The 24,526-nt window shown below is 26.4% G+C and overlaps 1 protein-coding gene across 1 annotated transcript in view; it reads right to left on the bottom strand.

Annotated features, from left to right (window-relative positions):
• LOC113555691 (glutamate receptor ionotropic, kainate 2-like) overlaps positions 1-24,526 on the bottom strand; it is a 154,523-nt gene that overhangs the window by 32,857 nt on the left and 97,140 nt on the right. The window contains exons 3-4 of the mRNA XM_026960202.1: positions 5,110-5,367; positions 4,673-4,839 (exon numbers count right to left, since the gene is read on the bottom strand). Coding sequence (XP_026816003.1) covers positions 4,673-4,839; positions 5,110-5,367 — 425 coding nt within the window. The remainder of the gene's footprint in view (positions 1-4,672; positions 4,840-5,109; positions 5,368-24,526) is intronic.

The raw sequence follows: 24,526 nt of genomic DNA, 5'->3' as shown, positions 1-24,526 counted from the left end.
TATTAGCTTCTTCTTAATCATGTAATTATGACATTTTGCGATAATGTTTATATAATGCTTCTTATATTGAGATTATTTTAATTGGATCCCTCAAAATACAAAATAAAAGTTTTTCTTTAATAATTTTCTTAGTAAATTTATCTTAGGTATAATAGTTAGTCATTATTTTATTATAGAGAATGAACAATCTAAAACTTAGCATTTTAACACGGTAGTGTGGGTTGTGTCCAAATAATAAAATAACTCAATTTTTACACACATAATTAATAATTTACGAAAGTTTGTGTTAATGCGTAAAAGAAGGATAACATGATTTATTTTCCACCGACTAAAAGCTTGTGGATTAATTAAATCGTTAATTTTGTATTACTTTCAGATTTTATTATTTTTAACACCTGATACCTAGGGCAAGCATATTTAATAGTGTTGAAAGTAAAATTAATTTGTTTGTTAATAATTAATTTTTACTGTTATAATTATTTCAGGGTATGAAAATATTTTTAATTGGCGATTCTCGGTAGTTGGTACGACGTTACATTGTAGTTACACTATACCCTGTACTTTACGCTGTCCCTCTGCACAAAATAGTAAATCATGATCATATTCGACTTGACACTGAATTAGATAGTCACATATTAATAATTGATCGTATAGAATAAGTAAGTACACGTTCTATTCTAAGTTTTAAAGTATATTTATAAATTTATAATATGGCATTGTACTACAATTTATCGATACAACGATACATCGAATAATTGGATTTTAAACAGTTAATGCGATCAACTGCTCGATTAATGTATTATTATAGAAATGTTTCACGCCACAACTTAATAATCAGTTTGTTCGCCGTCGGCAACTTTGAGTTTTTAATTAAAAGCCGTCAGTGTATTTAACAGCGGGGTTACGGTAAATTTTTAGACGTACACCAATATGGGTGTATTAGAGTTCGGCGATGGGAAAGCGGTTAATATCAAAAGTTAAAAAGGAAACGCAGAAAAACGCCAAAACAAGATTTCGGACAAAGAAAGTTTATTTTTTATTTTTTGTTATAAGCGTATACAACATAGATATTATGCCAGAACAAGTTTTCACTTGGCTGATGTGCTTTGTTGGTAAAAAATGTTGGAAAAATATATTTATTTATCAATAATGGATATTATTTCAAAAAAGTTTATTCTCGAGTCAATAAGTCGACGTTATAAGTTTCCATAAGCATATTGTTAATAATAAAAAAAGCGTAATAAATATTTTTGAACGAGCAGCTAGTTGAAGCGTTTAATGTTAAAAATGGTAGTCATCGTAAGAAATTTACATATGAATTTACTTAATTTTCAAGAGGTTCTTTAACGACCCAAGACCATCCAAATACAACTCGTGAAAATTGCAGTCAACTCATGTATATTATTCAAATGTGAGCAAAAATTATACTTATAGATTTTAGTGTTTTTTAATTCATTTTTAATATCGTACTTGGTTTTGATAAAAAACCCAAAAATTTCTAGACCATTAAAGTGTTTAGTCAAATTTGTTATTCTTGGTGTATTATATAAACACTATTATAATAGATAACACGTACAATATTTTAATGTAAAATAAACGAAAACAAGAAAAATGGACAAAACCCTACCGGAATTATTAATTCATGATGGTAATTGACAATATATATTGTGATATCGTAAAAAATATGTTTTCTGCCAATTCTAATTGGTTTAGTTGGTGATAATTTATTTTAATGAACGAAGTAAACTTATCTCCAAAATATATTATCGGTTTTTAAAATTATTTTTATTTTATTGCCATAAGTGTATCTTAATTGCATCTATTCGCATTTATGTAGATCCACAGAGAAAGATCCGTTATGACCTATCACAGAGAATAAATAAATGTTGTATTGTCTCTTATGTTTCACAGTGAATATTTTTCATTTTATAACATTTACGTATACGATTGAGGGACACTATGAATGCTTAAAGTGAACACATGGTTTATTCTTTACACTCAGTATATTCAGCTAAAATCCGTCTTCAGATTTTGGATTAATACAAACGCAGTATCTTTATAAATTGCCAAGAACAAAAGGAAATAAACGATGTAAAAATGTTATTAACTACTAGCTAGTTTACAAGGCAGTAAGGCACTTAAGAATTTGTTAAGTACCAATATTCATGTTGTTTAAATTCCATCAAGTACCTATATATTATTATAAATTTATTCTACGAAGGGAGATTTTTTTTTTATGAAAGTGAATTGCATTGACGTATATGCCTTATATTTGTTTGAAAAATTGTATAGATACATCATTTTTCAGGGTTCGCAGATACCAATAATTATTATAATACGATCATAAAAACGTAACGTGAAAAGAGATCAGATAACCTATCTATTTCGATGGTAGTTAAGTTGTAAAAAATTACTTTTGAATTATTGCCGAAACATTGAGTTATGTAATAGTACCTAACTGACTGTAACACAAAGGCGACAGTACATAGTACGTACGCATAAATTATTTTTGAAACGGATATAAAATAGCATACAATTATAAGAATGTGTACAGTGTGTACATACAATGTACATGTATATAATTTTATATTTCGGAGAATTAATTCTCTCTGAAGTATTTATATTTTGAACAGGCGATAAGCCGGTAGCTGTTTGCATTATACAGAAGTTGTTTTAAAGAATATAACGCCTTCAAAATAGTAGATAGAGTGTAATATGAATAATAAAAAACTGATGAAATGACAAGTTCAATTCTTAATTCATTTGTTAAGCGGTATATGACTTATTCAAGTTAATATGCTATTTACTAGTAAATTTATTGAAAAAAAAACGTAAAACTACAATGATATTTGAAATTATTGATAAAAAAAACAAATTCTTCTTTAACGATTTTTATTCGTTTCACATACATGATTTGTGTGTATACTTGGTTTAAATGAGAACCATTGATATACATACCGAATAATCGTTAAACAATTTAATTTGAATAAAGGACAACATTTCGCGCTTATTCTGAAATAATATTATTCTCTTCAATTATTTAATATCGAGATTCAATCTTCTCGTTGGGTCTTGAGCATTCATAATATTTATTTTTTAATATTCAAACTACTTTTAATTATAACAAAATTAAAAATTAAATACACTTATAATATAGTAAATATACTAACGAGTAATTTACTTACAATGCATTTTTAGTATGATAATTAGATATGAACTAAATTATAATATATAATAAACTAATAAAAAAATAATCTCAATAGGCATTTATTCAAAACATTCTGTTTTGAATTAAAGCGGTAGGTAGTGAAAATGTTTGTTATTCATTTTGTCGGATAATAATGGAACAGGAAATATTTCGAATCGTTTTTATTTCATAAACGGTTTTGAATAGTTTTAATCGTATTTTGAAATACACAGACGTAAAGTATTTGTGTTCTACTGCAAGGACCAAACAATGATTACAGTGTCTGAACAATTGATAGATTTATTATAGTTCTTTGTTTCGCATCAGATAAACATGTCTTCTTTTAAACAAAACAGTCTCTGCAAATAACAGACCACTGAATCGTTTTTAAAAATGGTTAAATAAGAAGTATTATTTTGCTGTTATCATGCAACAAGAATAAATCGAGAATGATTAACTAAGCGTTTTTGTATTTTATCATAAAAATATATTTATAAGAATATATTTTGATTTTAAATTTATATTTATGATCTAACGTTTAACCATAAGATCTATGGCAGGTAAATACATTTTCTTAATTTTTATATTATTATTAACATTTTTTTTTATCTATTATACTGTGAGCACAATAAAATAATGGGGATTGTAAACTCTCTTGATGCTAAACTCTCCCCGTGGTAAACTCTCCCGGGTCTACTCCAGTACTACCTGATGGAAACATGTACACTTTCCCGGGTCTTTATTAAATGAATAAAAATCATAAAATAAATCTAATATACGTTTAAGTTTCATTTAAAATAGTCAACCATATAATAATAATAATCATAAAACGAATTTCAAGAACTATGAAACCCCATTGAGTTATTTATTTCATTCATGCTAATGCTACGTACAATAATTACTTTTAAAAATAATAATTTGTTAAGTACGTAATGTTTTATGTATATGTAAGAAATATGTACATTGTATTGGTCGAATTTTCGGTTTACAGAAAAAATAGTTAACTCAGAATGTTTACTTTTGGTGAGCATTTTAAATATCTACAGTTATTCGTTATTGAAAAACACCAACAAAACAAAATTGATTTTGTCTAGTATTGGACTTGCGTATAACTTCTTGTTTCCTTATTTTTTTGTTTTTTTCCGATTATAAAAAAGTAATGAGAATTTTTTACCTTAACTCTCTTTAAAGTATAAAATACATACAATTTTCTATCTAAAATATTTTTCAAAGTTAAAATGTAATAATTTTAACGACTAATTATACTTATACTACTTATACTACTCGTATATACATTCAAAAAAAAAAAAAATCACATCATTGTGAAATTAAAACATTATCACTCCGCTCAGAATCTAAAATAAAGTTATGTTTGCTTATAAAAGTAAAATTACAAGTTAAATTTTGAGTAAAATAGGCATATAAACTCGTAATGGACAGTCTTAAATAATATCATAATGTTGTAAATATATTATTAGTACTCACAGATCTGAAAAATCCGTTTATGTTGCGTGGGTGAACGTCAACGATAATGTTGAAAATATGTTTATCTTTAATTTCTCTCATCACTTGCCTATGCGTGTGCTGATCCACTTGTCGAACATAAAAGTCAATTTTTGACATTTTCATTAGATTCTGTACCAGCAGTAAACCTATAAGTAAAACGTATTATTCGACAGTTTAGATTTTAGTTTCGAAAAATAAAACCCCGAAGCGTATCGAACTCGGTATAAAAGCGAACCTTTTTGCCAGGTCGTTAATCAAACTGTGTTTTTAATAAAGAACAACAATCGAAACGTAACACCCCTTCTCCACATTGTTTTGACGCGGAATCGCAATAACATCCGTGAAGTCAATTCGCGATCGACGTCCATCACACCCACTCGCTCTTTGTCTACTACTATAATTTTCATTTTCTTTACCTTCTTCGTCGTCGTACACGATCGCGATTTTCGTCCAGCTCAGGAAATTGATAAGGTCCCTGAAAGCTTGTCCGAGGTGCTCACGTGCAGGAAACATGTCCGTGACGAAGTGCCGTCTGTTCAAGTCCGTGACGCGGTCCGCAATAGTCAGCAGTAGAGGCATGCTGACAGACTCGCAGATGGACACTATGTGACTGGCCAAGTGACTGTCGGATGGCCCGAATATCGCGTGTATGCCACTCTCCAATAGACGGCATACTGTATAAAAAAAAAAAAAAAAAAATACGTAAACGGACATTATATCAATAGGTATGGTTACATTATTATCATCATCATCGATATAATAATATGTACATGTATTATTTGCAGAGGTTAGTGGGTAGGCACGCGTTTGATTACATAACCCGATAGTTGCAGAATCGTGAACTGAGGGTCTTTCAATTCCCATGGCTATATATCTGAGTATTTACCTTTATTACGATACCCACTACAATGATGAACGTAGAAGTGTATACGCACAAGTACATTATATCGCGTTCGCCGAATATACGCGTGCTTAGGTGTGTCATTTTCAAAAATATGATCGTGTCGAGCGCGCGTTAAAAGGATTAATTATATATTAACCCGTACGTACGGTTTGCAGAGCGCTGATGACTTAATTTCATATATTTTACGATCCACTAAGGCTGTCAGAGCCGTGGATAAAACAACGAATACCTAAGTTCTTTTTCGATTTGGAGCAGACCCATGGTTTAGAAACTTACTGCCACATTGTATTGCAAGTTTGCGTATAAATGCGAGCTACGTTTTTTTGGCCAAAAGAAAACTTTTAAAAAAAAACACACTACCGTTTAAAAAACGGACATTAAAAGTTGGTGAATGACGTTTACGTCTGAGACAGATAAAAGTAAGTAGACGTATCCATGAATGATAATATGTTTTTTATTTAAACGTTAGGATATTGGATTCAACCAAGAGTTAAGTTGAAATGAAATCATGAAATAAATTAAACTGAACTTGATTTAATTTATTTTCTCAAATTTCTAGTATATCTTATGATACAATTGTTTGGCTATTATCCTAAACGCATTCAATTAAAACAACACGAGTCGTAAATGAGTAAATAAAAAAAAATCGTAAAAATAAAGAATGAGATGACTTTACTAGGTTATGTTATATAATAGTTATTTCCATGAATTTATTGTGCGATTTTTTTTCTGCTATTATCTTTTATAGTATTTTAACCTCGAGTTTATTTTAAAACATCAATACAATAAATTTACATACCAACAAGGAATGTTTTTCTGTACCGAATTTTGTCAAAGTGAATTGATTTGAAATTTACTTTTTTTTTAAGCTTTAAATACAACATAATATCGACCGTACATAACACGCATACGCGCCGGTTCATCATATTACGTAAATATAGACACCACACTAGCATTTTGAATTTGTAAACCTTTTTTGGGATTTGTCCGGGTCGAAGTTTTAAATCAGTGAAAAACGTGAAGAGCATTGTAATCGCCCAATCGGCCAATTCTTTTTTGCCGACATTATGAAGGTTCAAACTACTGCTGAATTTTTTGAAGAAATTTATGGCAAAGTTCTCTGGACTTATTTGTCCTTTCGACGTGCGTTGTTCTGAAACTAGATTGCTTTATTTTATTCTTTAAGGGATACAATTCAATTTGTATTTTCTAACTGGATGACATATACAAAAACAAGGGGTACACAACTTATCGATTTTAACTTAAGTATACGTTCTAAATATCCTCATCAGATATCTGTTATTTCGAAACAGTTAAGAATCGTAAATTTAAAATAGAAATTTAGTATGATATTGTATTATTATCATTTTAGTATTATTCGATAAATCAATAAAAGTGATTTTATTTAAATTTTACAGTTTTGTATATTTAGTTAATTAAACGTTTACGTATAATGCAAATAAACATTTACATTATGCGCGATTTATATTTCTACAAATACTAAAAATCACTTTTATTTATTCAAATAAAAAAAATTTATATGTAGTACTATTGTTAATAGACATTCAAATGAGCTTATTTGAAATACAAATAATAGCTAACACATAAAATACGAAATATGTTAAATTTTTGTTGTTGTTTATTTTGAAAGTATAATACTATTTTAAACTTATAATTTTTGTTTCAAATGGGAAGTATAAATTTAGATGTCAGATTTGAAATTATTAAGTTATAACTTAATTTTTGGTGTTTTTTGAAAGAAAAAAGTGAGTAATGTATGATAATTACGGAAATACCAATTGAAAGTAAAAAAGTAGTTATGAAGTCTTGCACAATCAAAGTTATATTCTCATATTCTCCACAACCGAAGTTACTTAATAATTTATTACATGTTTGTACAGTTTTCAACAATACATTTTAAATAAAAAAAGTCATATTTTTTATCTTCTTTATTTTATCACTAGATTTATTGACTTTTCTCTCTTAAATTTGTATGTTTATTTTTATTAACTAAAGAAATGCGTTTTTATTTCAGAAAATACTAAGATATATTTAAAGTATAATTTGCCTTTTTTATTCAAAAGATACATTTCGTTGTAAATGATGTCATAGTTTATTATTAATGAGATATATAATATAGATAATATTTATACATATATTAATAATGTAGCCATGTTATAGGTTCGGGAATAATTTTTTCAGGATTTATAAACAGTATCAAACACAATAATTTTGTTTTCATCATAATATAGTTTAGTATAGTGAATATCATTTTAACGATTCATGATAATTATTAATTATCTAATTAAAATTAGACGACTTAACAGGTTAAATAAATGTTTTACTATGCAAAAATAATATTGTACATTCACAGTCAACTGTGTAAGATAAAAGAGCTGAAACCGTTTAATGCTGATTTTAATCAAAACTTTTAACCTTAACCTCCACTCTTAATTTATATTTTAAAAACTGGAACAGAAACCAGAACATTTAATGAAATAATTTATTACTATTACCAGATCCATAAAAATAAATAGAAGGTAACATTACTTATATTTTTCGTATAGAGTTTCAACAGTTGCAAATGTCGAGTCTTACATATTACAAATTACCTGTATACTAATAATTTTGTACAGATTGTTCGTGTTTTTTGAGTTGATCGCACGAATGCGTTATTATCACACTTTTGCCGTATTTGATATGTATAACACTAAATCACAAGGACGATAATATCACAATTCGTTATCTGATTTTCATTTGATTTGTTTCAGTGAAGCATTGAACAGATAGACATCATTGAAATCAGTATTATAGTGATGCCGTAAACAGCACTCGCGACCGAACAAGTAGACAAGTGGTAATAGATTTTCGCAAATAAAAATCGAAAAAAAAATTAACAAGTAAATAATAATTATTATGTGGGTCCTTGCAGTTGACTATTAGATGTGTGTATATGTGACCGTGTCCAGTGCACTGATACAGAGAGAAATTGGACGGTTTCCAACGACGGGATTATTACTGGCAACAGTCGGGACATTAAACATGGCTTTTAACGGTCGTCCCCGTTCACGGCTTGCAAAAATCGGCCGGAACCATTTTCGCCCGACTTAACAGTTTTTCGCCGTCGTTTTCTCCTTCAAAGTATTAGATTCTATAAGCTGTAATTTTTTTGCGTCAGGCCACTGCCGGTCGCACATAAAACCCGATTGTTTCCGCACGACGGGAGTACGCGCGGGACTATATTAAATGTATATGTCTCACGCACTTTTTCATGAACGTTGTAGTTTTTATAATAATCAGATCGGCTGTAGCATGTTGCAGTATACTCGATATTATGGTCAAAGAAGGGAATAGTGGGAAGAAGAAGTCGAAAAAGAAGAAGAAGAAGAAGAAGAAGAAGAAGAAGAAGAAGAAGAAGACGAAGAAGAGAAAGAGTACGTTAGTAGCATTTCGGTGTATATATATATATATATATATAATTATAGTAGGTTGACGCGCAATTGAATCTGAGTCGTCTAAATTGATGACGATAGTCGACGTTTTCGGACGTGATCGACGGAATAGATTAATTATTGTTGGAGAATTCACCTGACATACAATATACATTTTTTTTAAAGATAAAATAGAAATGGAATTTTTCTTCCAATTTCAGGGATTTTGACATCCGTATATAATCTTATGCCTTGGGCTTGTAGCATTGTTTAATTAACTTTTTGTGCACGCAATTGGGTATTATTAATTCCATTTAGTTCAGATAAATAAAATATAATTCACCAATTCACCAGTGAAATGTCACTTAGTTTGTAATTATGACTGAATAATATGGGAAATTAGTACGTTTGCAAAAATTCAAAAAATAAATAAAAAACGGTTTGTGATAAAATTGCACCCGTGAATAAAATCTTAAAGACGACTGACGGACACGCAAATCCAGGTGTCTGAAATTGTTCTTATTTAGTTTTCAGTAAACTGACATAAAAAACATCTATAAAATAAAATATTTACATAGAACTTTGAGTGTAAAAAGATTTACAGGTATAAAATAAGTGTGTGGGCTTGGAAGAAAGAACTTTCGCTCACAACATTTGTATTGACGACGACGTTGTTGATTGACAGTAACGAGATTTAAAAAAAAGTAAATCATTAAAACAGTTATCAAAGATGTTGCAGTTGTTTTTCATCTTGAAAAATGTTTATTTTGATTACTGTAACGTTTAGTACGGTTATTATTTTTTGCTTTTTGTTCGTTGATATAATAAAATATTAAGTATATTAATGATATTTATACATATTTATTTTATTTATTTTATTAATTGCACGTAAACAATATAAAATAAAATAAAAACACTTAAAATCTGTTTAATTAATTAACTTGACGAATAAATAGTTAATAACATTTGTATTTATATTTAACATCATGTCATGGAAGTATTTTAATTTCAAACGCATGCTTGAGTATTTTTTTATATATAAATGGAGAAAAACAAAAATTTATAAGTAATAAGTCTCATAATATTGTTTGTGGTTAGTTGAGTTTCAAGTTTTTATTTCCACAATTTTTGAAACATAATATTAATAATGATATTCTATCGATTAGGTACATAAAATAAATCTATAATATTATAATATTAATACTCACATTAAACATATATTAGTGTATTATTAATAATAAGGAATTGAAAAATGTTCTTAGAAAAATGTATTGGAATATTAATTAGAACGTTTTTCACGGGATAAATTATAAATTATTATTAAATATTTCTAGTCTTTTGGTAAACGCAACACTTTGATAATGAGTAAATTCAAAGTAAATACTCATACTATTCTATTTGTATTTAAAAAAATATAATAAGTTGACAATCGTTTTACACTTAGACGATGATGACTTAAACTCGTTTAAAGTGTATACGCTTATAGAATTAATTATTTTCAAATTAAAAATCTAAAACTATAAATTTTTAAATTTTTAATTTTAGTTAATAATACAATTTTTAAACAACCCACAGTAATTTGAATGAGAGTACTGTTTAAAAATAATTAAAAGTATGATCTAATTCATCTTAAACTTCGAAATGTGTTTTATTCCATAGAAGATTCGTCGTTACCCATAGTATGGTCGTAGAATTATGACAACGATTTATTATAATCCTTCAAAGTATAAGGTGCACTATGGTGACCTATACTAATAGCTCGCACATTGAAATGAGTATAATGTATGAGACAAGTTGGGCGATTCGAACACTACCTATTAGACTATGCCATTAAATTGTATAAAGAAACGTATGTGGTGTAATGTCAACGGGGTAACTTGTTAATGGGTCTCTATACTGTTTGTTTGAATAGTTATTGTCGATCCGCTGCGAATATGTATGAGTTTTTAATAAATATAAGAAATGAACGTTAAGCCCCTGCAGCGGGTGTGATGCTCAAAATCCGCCAAGTAATCAAATTACGGTGCCAAAGTGACAGAGGGATTTTTTCCCTCGACATGCCAACATTTATTATTATTGCCGTCACCCTGGATCATTGTTTTTGTTGGTCCTGAGAGATTTGAGGTTTAAAAGCCAATGTTTGAGTTAACACGTGAAAAAGGGGAAAGGTTAAATAGCAACCGACTCGGAGAGAAAATACATACACGACACATACACATATTTATATATATATATATATATATATATATATAGGAACACTGCATACGTTCTTAAGGGAACCACAGCAGTATAAATTAATTTTTCGGTAAAAGTTTTCGAACGACGTGGGTTAGATGAAGTCAAAAATAAGGGCGCAAGAAGACAAAGGTTTATATATGTTTTATATTTGCTACAAAAACGAAAGAAAATACTTATCTCGGTAGAGCGTTTTTATTGTAGTCATTATATTGTTGTACGTTCCTTGAATCCTTAACTATAGTCTAGTTTTTACACGCCTGAAAATAATAATATGTGTTTTTTTCCTTCCGTTTGAATTCCGTATAATTTATTCTCCGGCCGAATGCGTAACTCGTATATAAAATACCGTTGTATGGGTAAAAAAATGTGACACTGAGATCGTTATTACAAAATATTGTAAAAAAACAAAAACACGTATTCATTTCAATACAAAAGTTTAGTTCGTTTTTGCGTCTACGCCGAGTGAGTTTTCGTGAATCTGAGACCTTTCACCTATATCAATATCATAAATGTAAATTTTAAATTCGTTTCTCTGACATAGTGTCTCGGATAGAGAGATATGTAGTTCACATTTCAGTGAATATTAAGTGACGTTACGAGTACTGGAATTTACCGAGTAAAAAATATTAGATCGATGGATGACTATTATGAGTGTTGCTTGGCGGCTTGAAAAATATAATTTAATTGTTATAATTTAAATTTATGTGTTTATCATATTATATTTAGGAGTAGAACCTTATAGATGGTAGATTATTATATATAGATGATAGTTACAATGCGGCGAATTGAAATTAATTCTAAACCTTAACGGGTACGTGTAAATTTCTTAAAAACGTTATCGTTTTTACTACGTAAAATAGCGTAGCTTATATCCGAAGACGTTTCATCTTTTCATTATATCTGTTCATCACTTATTGATGATTAGATACAGCCTGCTAAAGCGCTATGCTTAAAAAAAATGGGTTGATGTAAGCTATTGACGCGTTTGATCTGATATAATCGTTATTATGATAAAGGGTCGTTTGTGTTAATGTCCCAAGCGGCGTTGTTATAATAATGTGAACTAATATTCGTATTTCTATACAGATGATAACCTGTGTAAGCGTTTAGCCACTGATTTCAGCTAGTTATAGCAGTTTAGTAAACCGACGGGGTTCACGAGTTTTTTTTTTAACATTTCAACGCAATCGATTTCTCAGTAAAAAAATGAAAATAACTTTAACCCATTGTTTGGAACGAATATCGATGTCACTTGGCTATTTTTTCTTAAGTCCGTATCATATTCAACCGTGAAAAGTTGTCTATCTCAAACTCGTATAATATTTTCTCACCATCCAATTATATTTCGGCGGTTCGGTTGTTGTTATAGAAAAATGCCAGTATAATATCCTGTTAAACATATATTATAAATATTTTTTTTAAATCTGGACCATATACATATTTTTATATATGTATTCTTTTATAACTAAACAGACAAATGCAGTTAATACCATCGCAGATATTTATTATTTGATTCCGCGTATCAAAATGATCAGCTATTAATTATTTGCGATTGTTTTAAAATACACTATGGCTGGTTAACGGATGAACGGATTGTTATATTTATGATGAACATTATTATGCATGATTATGAAATACAATACTTTTAAATGAAGTACATAGAAAAAACGTATTATTATTCATATTAACATATGATTTTCCTATGATTATTTGACGATAGGAAAGGAAGGGATAAATTATTGAACAAAGTCAATAATTTTCTAAATAAAGAATATATTAGTTCAATTGAATTGTAACGTATACGCATATCGGGTTCAATTGTGTTTCGTTATGCATAAATATATAATTGTTATTTTGTTTACATTTTAACATACATTATTATTTTTTAATATATGTATGTGTACATTGTACATACGCCAACTGTGAGTATAATAACTACTGCCCAGTATATTATTCATGTTCTAATTCTTTTTCATAAATAATATACATTTAGTCTAGTAAAAAGTTTTTATTGTGTTTAAAATTTATAAAATTTTCACAATAGTTAATTTGGCAGTAGTTATTATTTATAAATTTGACAGTACATGCATACGATTTACGGAGATTCCATCGGCGTCCCTAGGAAGGGGATAAAACAGGGCACTTGTCCCCCTAGAATTTTAAATTTGTTTTCTCAAGTATTATTTATTACGCGTCAATTTTGTAGACAACAGAATATTTTAATTGTTGATAAATAGTATACAACCCTCTTTACTAATAATTGGATTATTGTATCTTATCGTAGTTTGAGTACTCTGTTTAATAATAATATTTAATTTTAATAATGTAATGTAATAATGACGAAACATTATAATGTACTATAAATAAAATTTATGAAAAAAACTTCATTTATTTTTTAAATAAATATTGCCCTTCCCCATCATAGAAAAATGTCTAAGGACGTCCATGAAGATTTTCAAGACTTCAAGTGTCACATATCATATAATATGATAGCAGAATTAAATCGTTATAATTATTAAGATGTAAGAATTTAATTATTATCGGAAAGTAAGAATGTAATAGTTTTGTTAGTTTAAATAGTAATGGTAAAAATGAAAAGGGTGGAGAGAAGACTGTTAAGGAGGTTTTAAAAACCACGAGAGATTTAATGCCGTAATTATATTCGTATAATGTGTGTTGTAATTAATTTGACGTTAACTAATTTTAGATGAATTTAAAATATACGTAAGACTCATATTGAAGAGTTCATAGACTTCTGATTCTTAAGTTTTATTTTCAGATCATGTTACCTTTTGTTAGGTAATGCATATAGTGTACTTTTAATAACACTGTGAGTTGTGCTTATGTGAAATATATGACACTACTGACCGTAAAAAAACGATCCTTGTCTAAATAGGTATCACGCCAATTATCCACTTGGATAAAATTGAATTCGATACGTTTAATATCGGACAACATTATTCATCCAATAACAGTTTCAAATAATTGTTTTATAATTACTGTTATTAAAATTTCAAACAGTCATAAATATATTTTATTGCACAACGTTTATAATTATGTTATAAGACTCACGTCCGTATATTGAATAAATACATTTGTATAAACGAAACAATAAAATATTATTTCAAGAAATTTTAAATTAAGTTTGAATACACGTTATAATATATTTATTTAATGTGCGTATAATATGAATAGTGTAGTAACAGTATAGTGAATAAAGTTTTATAAAATTAGTATACATAATAATATTATAAAAGTTTAAATATAATTAACTGTCAAATATTTTTTGGTTTTTTTTCTTAATAAGTCCAAAATGTAATATTCACCAATGTATTTCGTTTGACCCGGAGTAAATTTGTTTTATTCGACCCCCGTGAAGTAATTCCTTTTCAACAAGGTTACAACGTATTTTCCATAGTGATTTTGTTTTAATTTTCCAATCTAACCCTTTTTTTTATTGTGTAATAAGAACGACCCATTGGGGTTTTATTGGATAAATTGAAATTATATGTTGTGGACAAAAAGTATTTTGGCCAGGACTCGTGTTTATTAATCAGGGTAGTGATGAAAAACCATTAAAACTTTAATGTTAGACGGGTGTGTGGTAAATGAAAACAATGTAGAATATGTCATTATTAATGACTATCAGACTCAAACACGAGGTTCAGCAGACCCGCTGTGCGTTTGCTAATTGAGGTAGTCAAGCCCCTTTCTGTGCCACCAATAAGAGACATGAGGTGAAACGCCTTTTTAGATGGCTGACAAAAAAAAAAAAAAAAAAAAATAATTAATCAAATCGGAATAAACATTTTTGAATATTAAATATATATTACCATAAACGTACCAAACGTTAAGTTTGACGGATAAATTAATAAAATAAACATTGAATTTTAATAACGAGTGTCTGTCATGATATCATAATTAATCTTGTTTTCAAAACAGTTAAATACTAGCAATAAATAAATAAATAAATAAATAAATAATACAATGTGTATAAATAAAAATTAAATTAGTCTAGCAATGACTCTATTAGATGATTCAAAATAGTTCAGAAAAAAAAACCTAAAATATCAAATTAAATACGTCAAATCTTTTCAAAGAGCCTAGATCTTTGCAAAAATACGAGAATTTCAAAGGTTTCTTGATAAATATGAATAATAATTAAGTAAAAAAACGTTTAATGGATGATGAAGTGTTTATTTTATGAAGTATACAATATCTGTGGTATTTGCGAGTTTAAGATTTTTAACACTCATTTAAAACAGGTTAATATTGCACATGTACCATTTTTGGTACATTAATAATTTACCATTCAATGTAACACAAAAAAATCAAATATGTCTACCACACTAAGTACCTAAAACTTTATAAAAAATTATGATATTTTTATTTTAGTTTAATACATGGTTATAATTTATTATTTTCTAACGAAATTAATGAATTTGTTAGCTTGGTAGGCTACGAAGTATTTTCCTGTTTCAAATCGTATTAATGTGTAGTATTTTTGGTAAATATGACATTTTTTGGCAAAGACTTCATTGTACCAATTATAGTGCACGAAAACTTATAGGGAAAACAGCAATGTATCAAAAATGGTACACTTGTAGCTCACAAGATAATATACCGAAAAATAACGTAGTGGATAATCTGTTTAGTACTTACGTAGGTAAATTATTCTAATTAAATGTGTAAAAAGCTATAAACCAAAAATGCGAATGAAAAATCACACGAAGTGAAAAGTTTCATAAATTTCATTGCTCATGTTGAAAGTATCAAATGACATAAAAATCAAAATCTATAATATAGACAACCAAAAATAAAGTCAATTGCTGCATTAATGTGTGAAATTGTGTGAAATAAAATTGTTTAATAGTAATACCATTATTTGTAACGTTGAATTTCTTAAAGTAATAAAATATAATATATTTTCTTTCTAAAAACAACGAAATTAATATTCAGATTTATGTATCCATATCATATATATATATATATATATACATGAGCGAATACAATGGATGTTGAACTACCAGTTAGATTTTTAAAAATGTTTTTAATATTATATGGTCAGTATTGGTCACTGTTAACCTATACTAGTTTAATGCGGGAGCGTTACCATGTATGTTGATTATATGAATATCTAAGTTATAGTTAAACGGGTACACAGTTTTAAATTAAACTTACACATTTTTTTTATTTTATTGAACAAAATGTTCAAAACTGTATTCAGTACGTATCGTTTTTAAAGTTGTGATATGGTTTACGTGTGTTGTAGGTATCTATAACTCGGTGGCGTGTCTAGTATCTTACATCTCCAAAGAGACCTGTTGTTCATTTAATCGAGTGCACTGCCGGTCGAACGAAAGAAAAAAACAAAATAAATGAAAAAAAAAACATATATTTATTAACTGATTTAATATAGGTGCCGACTGTTGTATTATAATTATTTATTTATTTTTACGAAATTTATTTTTATTCGTATGCTCCGAGGAATGTGCGCTCTTGTCACACATTATGCAGTGTTTCTTACTCTATTGCGTACAAAAAATGCCCGAACACAATATCGTGGTACAATGTGATTAACGCACATAATATTAATTTGGTTTTACTGATATTAACTCAATAGTGTTTTTTATGTTGATTTTAAGCAAATTAATAGTGCAATCAAACTATTTATGTTTGAAAAAATTATATGCTTAATATTTTTTATGTCAATTAAATACAAATATTCCAGGGTATTTCCGATAAAAACAAATGAACATGTTTCTTTACAAGTTGATTAAAACCACGGGATGCGTAATATATTGCGTATTTGTGTGTTATGAAAATAAAATTATTTATAAGAATATTCAAACAAACTCAATAATAGGGTTTTAATTAAGCTTTCGACACAACGAGATATGAACGAGATATAATAAGGTATTTTTTATGTTTTTAAATTAAATATATTTTTATTTGATCATTTTAGTATCTACAGAAGTAAGTAGCATACATTTTTTTTTTTGTGTCAACTACAATTATTTCATACTAATTCACATCTGTATTATGTCATAGTATAAAACATTATTTACCTACAACCTACAGTTTTTCATTATCAATCCTTAAAATAAATATTTCTGATTTTAAATGACACTTTATACAATTCTAAATAGAAATCCTTTATAATATTCTCTTTGTGAATCTGTATCTTCTTAGAACTATGATATAGGTAGTAGAAAATACTTAGTGTGTAAATATTTTAGTTTTGTAGGTTATCAATTGATTATCAATCATGCAAGTTTCTCACAATACTAATATAGTTGTATCAAAACTTTTTTCATGATTATATTAAGGTTTTTATAATAATTACTATTCATATAGTATTATTATTTAAACGTATTAATAAATATTCAACGTAAAAAGTACAATGTAAGTAAATATAAAATAATATTGATATAGATACAATATGGCACAATGAATGTTTTCAATAAATAAAACTTTAAAAAATTCAAATTTAATTAATACAAAATTAGCATTTTTATGGAACAATTTATAATAATGGTAAATATTCATATGATAAAAATTCTGTCAAGATAATGTTGATTTGAATACTTTTATTTCTTATATTTACCTAGAAAATTCGCATAATGTGATTGCTGTATTTCTTCAATACATTTTTTATGCTAGAAAACAATCTAAAAAGCGATAAGCAAGTATATGGTATAAATACAAATTTTAATATTGCTTCAAAAGCTAGAAAGAAAATTTAACGATTTATAAAGTATAATGACTATTGATGAATAAAATTATAAAATATTGGTTTAAAATTTAAAAACAGTTCTTGAAATTTTTTTAACAATATAATGCTGTTAATATAATTATTTAGTTTTAAAACAAAATACTAAAATATTAAAATATTTTTGTAAAGTTGTAAATCTATTGAAATGTGAAAAAATAATTAATATGATTAAACAATTGTTAACGTCAAGGCACAAGATCTAGAAAATATCATTCATCTTAACTGTTTTCGTCTAAATATTATTGCCATATAATTATAGAACGTATTGCACTATTATTCTAAAGGCTTCTTACCCGTTTATAAATGATTAAATAAATAACTAATTTATATAGTATATTACTACAGCGTGTGATCTACACCTATAGTAAATGATACTGTTATAACTTTAGATGTTTAAGACTTGATTACATACATATTACCATCAGACAATAAATAAATTGGTAAGAGTTTTCTGAGAAGATATATTTAAATTAATTATAGTATTCATCAGATATCCAGATATCCTTATGGTTATTTGAACAAAAATAATCTAGCTTTCGATCGAAGCGTTGGTCGATTGTAGATTTCTGTACGAGTGCTTTAAGAAAGTCGTAATTTTCAAATTTCTGAATTAGATGTGCTTTTGGAATTTACTAATAATGATTGTCCTGAGATGCAGTTAGTCCGTTAAATACTAACCCTTAATATTAGGGTAGCTAAAAAGTGAATTCTGACTTAAAGAAAAACTTTCATTCGCGTACCTTTTTTTTTTTTGTAATTCGTGGACAGTGGGATGTGGAGATAAATATGATTGAATACTAGGCGCTCAATAATTCATTGGAGTTGATTATTGTTAGTATTAACGGGCGTACAGTATACACTGTCCATGTAATCATATTGGTGTAGTTGTGACTATTTACAATTTTAATTTAAAAAATAAAACCCAAAATATTCAAGTTATTATTATTTTATTTATGATTCATTAAATTATGATGATGAATATGTATTATTTTTCTTATAAAAATTGATCACTAACCAGTAACAAGTTTGAGTTTCATTAAGTCACGTGACATTTTTTTTTCAAGCTATAAGATTGTTTTCTTAATATTATGATTGACGAGTATGAATTTATCACAAATGCAATTGTTTTGCTTATACATTTTTTTTAGACGATGTGCATATATTTTATTTTGAATGCTTGCCATAAAGGGCATTATTCGTGTGTTCTCCCTTAGAATAGCATAATCGAACAACATCCGTCTGCTATACATGTGACAATAACTATATTAGTGGTATTTACCGAGGGGCGTAGTATAACTTAGTCACCATTAATTATCCGGAAACTGTTCAATTCGCATTTCTCGTGATATATAATTAATTTAAAAATAGACAGGTAATAACCATTTTTATGATTTTGAGAAAAATTTTATGATGTATTAAATTATTATTAATGTGATATTCTGTTGATAATAAAATAATAAACCTATGTATTATATATTAAATTTGTATTAGCACTGTAAAATAATTACATTGGAATTATAATAAGATATACTAATTTAAAATTACAATGCGTTTGGTGTATCAATGACTAAAAAAAAGTAGTGTTTTTATGATTGATTAAAAATTATTTGGTTTGATAAAAGAACATTATTGACCATTCAGTGAATCATAAAGTACATTGCTATGTTATTATAATGTAATAATTATATAGTAGCTTTGGTAGTGTGTGGAAATGTCGGGACTCAAGTGACAACTGTAGTGAATTTAACTATAATACGTTAATATGTTTATGAACTAAGGGTTATACAATAATAGTTAAATGATTACGGTTTATTGGACATCGTGACGTGTAAAGTTCCAACGAAACGTTAATATTATTAAATTTTGCTCAAATAATAGAGAATACATAAGTGAACGCATTTTTTTATTTATATAAGTACCCAATTTAATATGGTTTATTATTAGTATTGTTCTATATAGTAGAAATTAAAAATTATGTCTGGTTTATCTGACCGGTTTAAAATTCAATTTTTTAGTTGTTTTTATTTTTATATTGTTTAAGTATCACAATCACATATAATTTTCGTTATTTTATATATATTATGTTATACAATATATTTATGGTATACATGTTTATATTGTGTATAAGATATTTTATAGCTACTAAATATTTAAAAATATTTTTACTGAAAATACATTACTTATAGTGTTAGACGTTTTACGTATTTTTCGTTGTATTAAATATTATTTAATCAAAACAATCACAAATACAAGAATAAAATAGGTTAAATTCAATTATAATTTAATATTAAATTTGGACCTCTGACAAATATTTTAATCCATAATAATATCTTGGAAAATACGCATATAATTTTATCCTAGTTATGTTATAATATACTTAAATTAAAAAAAAATATTTTATTATTTATGTTTTTTATTTTAACTCATTAGAAAACATTTTCATGGATAATTTATTTTAAGTTAAATATCATGAAATCTGGAATTAAATTTCATTGGGATTTCTATGTATTTTCATTTATTTTAATTGAGTATACCATGATTACTATGTTATGACATAAAATATATACTATAGGTAATATTGAATAGGTCGATAAGTATAATTTTCAAATCTACGTAGATTATATGTGTATATAGTTGGTGTATACGATTAAAAGGGTAGAATATATTATTATACTACAGTTGATCATTAAAATTCTTCAAAGGTGAAAGTTTGGCAAAATTCTATTTCAATAACTTAACTTTAACGAAACTTAAATCTATTTAGCGTTAACTTTGAATACGCAAATTGATAGATTTATTCATTGAACAATATTCAAATTAAATTAGTTGACATTTTGTTTGTTTAAAATATAAAAGTGATAAAAAAATGAATAATTTCTCGTGTATTTATATGTACTTATTCTAAATTGTTTTGTTATTAGCTGGACTACTACAATTAATCATGTAGTTATTTGTTTTACTTGAAAATGTTATTATTTTACAATAAAAAAATAATATGCTTATTTTAATGGGAGTTTGAATATTTTAAATTTTCATTGAAAAAAATAATTTGTTTTTAATAGTTTTATAGATTGGTTGAATATTAATAAAGTAAAGTTGAATGTGTATTTGATTTACTTAAGTTATAGTTTATAATTATGTTGTCGCCGTTTGACGCTGCAGCAAACTATGCATTTCAAGTACTATAGATATTAAGTATTAGATTAAAGTCTGAGGGAAGTGATTGAAATTGTCGGTCTTATGATCTTGTTTTTTCTCCAGTATATCCATTAGCATTTATTGCGGTAAAAAAGTTTTTCAAAAAGATTCTTATAGAGTCTTCTTGTCAGTAAAACATATTTTAATACAGATATTTTAGGTATTTTTTTCAGAAATCATGTAGAAAACTCGGGTTTAATTCCAAGATTCGAGAAAAACTTTATACATGTATTACGTCTTGTTAAAAATTTGAAGACTTTATTTATTCTGATTATTTATTTATTTTAATTTTTTTTTTTTATAAGCTACCCTAAGGCATCTTTATTTAAACAGCCAGAGGTCTTTATAAATACAATACATAAAGGGTGTATAGTATACACTGTATACATAATAGTCAATAAATAATAAATATTATGATATAACAGTTATACTAAATAGGTATACAGATTTATATGTATATACATGAACGTGTTTGGGTTATACCTCCAATGAGGTAAACCCTATACCTATTATTTATTTTTGTAATATTTAATTACATCGTGTAATCAGAAAACTTATTTCACCATTTTTATGTTTTATATCTAGTTAATTTTAATAATTTGTTTTTTATGGCTAATATTTTTAAATTTTAAATGTTTAAATTTATACTAGCTAATTACCTAAAGGCATTATATTTTTAAAACAATTTGTTATATATAGGTAATTTAATTTCATAAGTTCTTTTATTTTTTTGGAAGAGTTTAATGTTTGAATTATGGTTAAATTTTGTATTAGAAACTATGATTTTAGTATTAATTAATAATAAAAATAAAAATTGTAAATTTAGATTTATGATTGTTGAATTAAAAATTGGTATTTACACAAAAAAATTATATATTAAAAATATTTTTTAAACGACACTAATAGTGTTAGTTGTATATACTATAGATTATAGGATGAATTTATTTTTTGTTTTAGTTTTGTATTGCTATGTGCGATGTATTTTTAGTTAGATCATTAGTGTATTTATATTAAGAATATTTCAACTTTTAGGTTTTGGGATATTAAAAATAATATTACGATATAATTATTCATAAACATTTTATTTTTAATTTTTAATTTATTTTAACTGTATTGTATACAAATTTTGAGTTAAAAATGGTTGAAAAAACATATAAATGTCCATAAATATTAACAATGATATACCATACACCTATTATTGCTGATAACCACGTAATTCCGTTTATAATATTTGTCATCGCTTGAAAACTCTTTGTAACGCTGTCTTGTGTAGATTTACACGTACTACGTACACAACACCTAGTCACTGTAGTATAATATTGCCTGTATTTAAAAAAACCCAAGGGGGAAAACCTCTGTTGTACAGTAAGTGTCAACCTCGAAATTGATGAGTAAGTCACTGTAGTGTAAGTATTAAATTAAAATGCAATGATGTATAATTGGATATGAATAACGATAACGAAGACATTCGTTCTATATTACTTAACATATTTTGTAATATATTAATATTACAGTTTAATTTATTTTAATGTAAGGTAGGTATAAATGTAGGTCGAATTAATTCCGAAAATATTGCATTGAATAATGTTATTGAGTATATATTATATAATAATATAAAATACAAGTTTCAAGTACCCACGAATAATATATTTAAATCATAAAAAATTAACTAGAATTGTTATTTTTGATTTAAATATCTAATTATGTCCAAATTTAAACTTAAAATGTTTATAAAAAACTGTGAGAAACTTCGAGTTAAATTGTCAATCCTTAGTTATAAAAATTGAACATTTAATGTATTTTTAATAAAAAAATATTCGTGATTTTTGCGGTTTTAACGAACTTTATCAAAATTTAAATTGTAAATGCTTATAAATAAAATCACGTTTATGTATTATTAATATTTTTAAATATCTACAGTAAAAAATAAAAACTTATGAGGAACTACCTTATATTAAAATCTCAAGTTTTTTATCTCGGTGAAATATTTTTTATCAAAATGTACTAGAAAAAAACTAAAACAATATTGAAAATGCATATAAATAGTTCAGAAAGTGTAAAAATATTTAAAAAAATATACCATATTCAAAAATTACTAATTGAAATATTTTTTTGAAAATTTTTAAGTATCTACGGTTATTAGTTTTTGAGTTAGGTAAAAATAAACCAATTTTGTCAAATACTGGTTTTATGGATATTTGAAGATCAAATATATACAGAATTCTTCAATGTTACAAAAATTTATAAGCCACGAGTATTTGCAGTATAAAATTTATAAAATATACAATTTCTACAGCTAAGATTTGACAATTTTATACAATGTTCCATTTAAGTTCCTAGTTCATATTTGAACATAAACAATCTAAAAAATTACAATTACTTTTTATAAATAGTTCAAGTTTAATTTAAACAAAATTTCACACATTGTTGATAAATAACGAAGTTAGTTATTTTGTTGTAATTCAAAAACATTACATATAAAATTTACATGGGAAGTTTAATTCAAAAGTTAATATTTTACAAAATTGAATACGGTATAAATAAATATTATTATAATAATTAAATATACTTATAATATCATAAATAATAAAAAACAGGCGTAGTGTAGTGTATTGTTCGGCAGTTATCACTAAAAAGTGCCCACTCGACACCTAATGTATAGCTGATCGGTACCCCTGTGCCTCTCCTTTTTTATTTTACTTTAAAATACAAACTAATTCTAATTTGCTATCAGAGACCTCTATCGACGTTAAAATCAAAGCACTTTTATTGCTCCAAAAAAGTTTTGTGATAATAGACAAAAAAATAAAAAACACATATCATTGTAAAATCAATAAAGTCATCATTCCACTCAGGAACTAACATATACAAGCATTCAAATAAAAATATTTTTAGTAAGTAAAGCAAATATAATAAAATTATAATTTTGAGTTGTCATTTTATTTTTACCATTTGTTTATATAGTTAATGAAAATAAACTGGAAAGTTAATAAAACACAACAAATTAATTTTCGATGACGTTTTCTGTTTGTGTTATATTAAAATGTAAAACTTTTCATTTTATGATATAAAATATTATAGCATTTTTATTTTGGTTGGCAATGAAGAATAATAATTCTTAAAAGTGTGAAATTTTGGTTTGCCTTAATGTGTTCGGCTAAGTTAATTTTATGGAAAATTTATTAATGTTTCAACTTTGAAACGAAGTTTATCTTATTATTTTTATATTTTTTTTGTCATAAATATTATGACAATCGTAGTCGACTAGAAAAATTATCGGATAATAA

This window comes from Rhopalosiphum maidis, chromosome 1, assembly GCF_003676215.2.
Source record: "Rhopalosiphum maidis isolate BTI-1 chromosome 1, ASM367621v3, whole genome shotgun sequence".
NCBI classification, from domain to species: Eukaryota; Metazoa; Arthropoda; class Insecta; order Hemiptera; family Aphididae; genus Rhopalosiphum; species Rhopalosiphum maidis.
The sequence above is the reverse complement of the archived record's forward strand: the minus strand, read 5'-3'. Positions and strand labels throughout refer to the sequence as shown.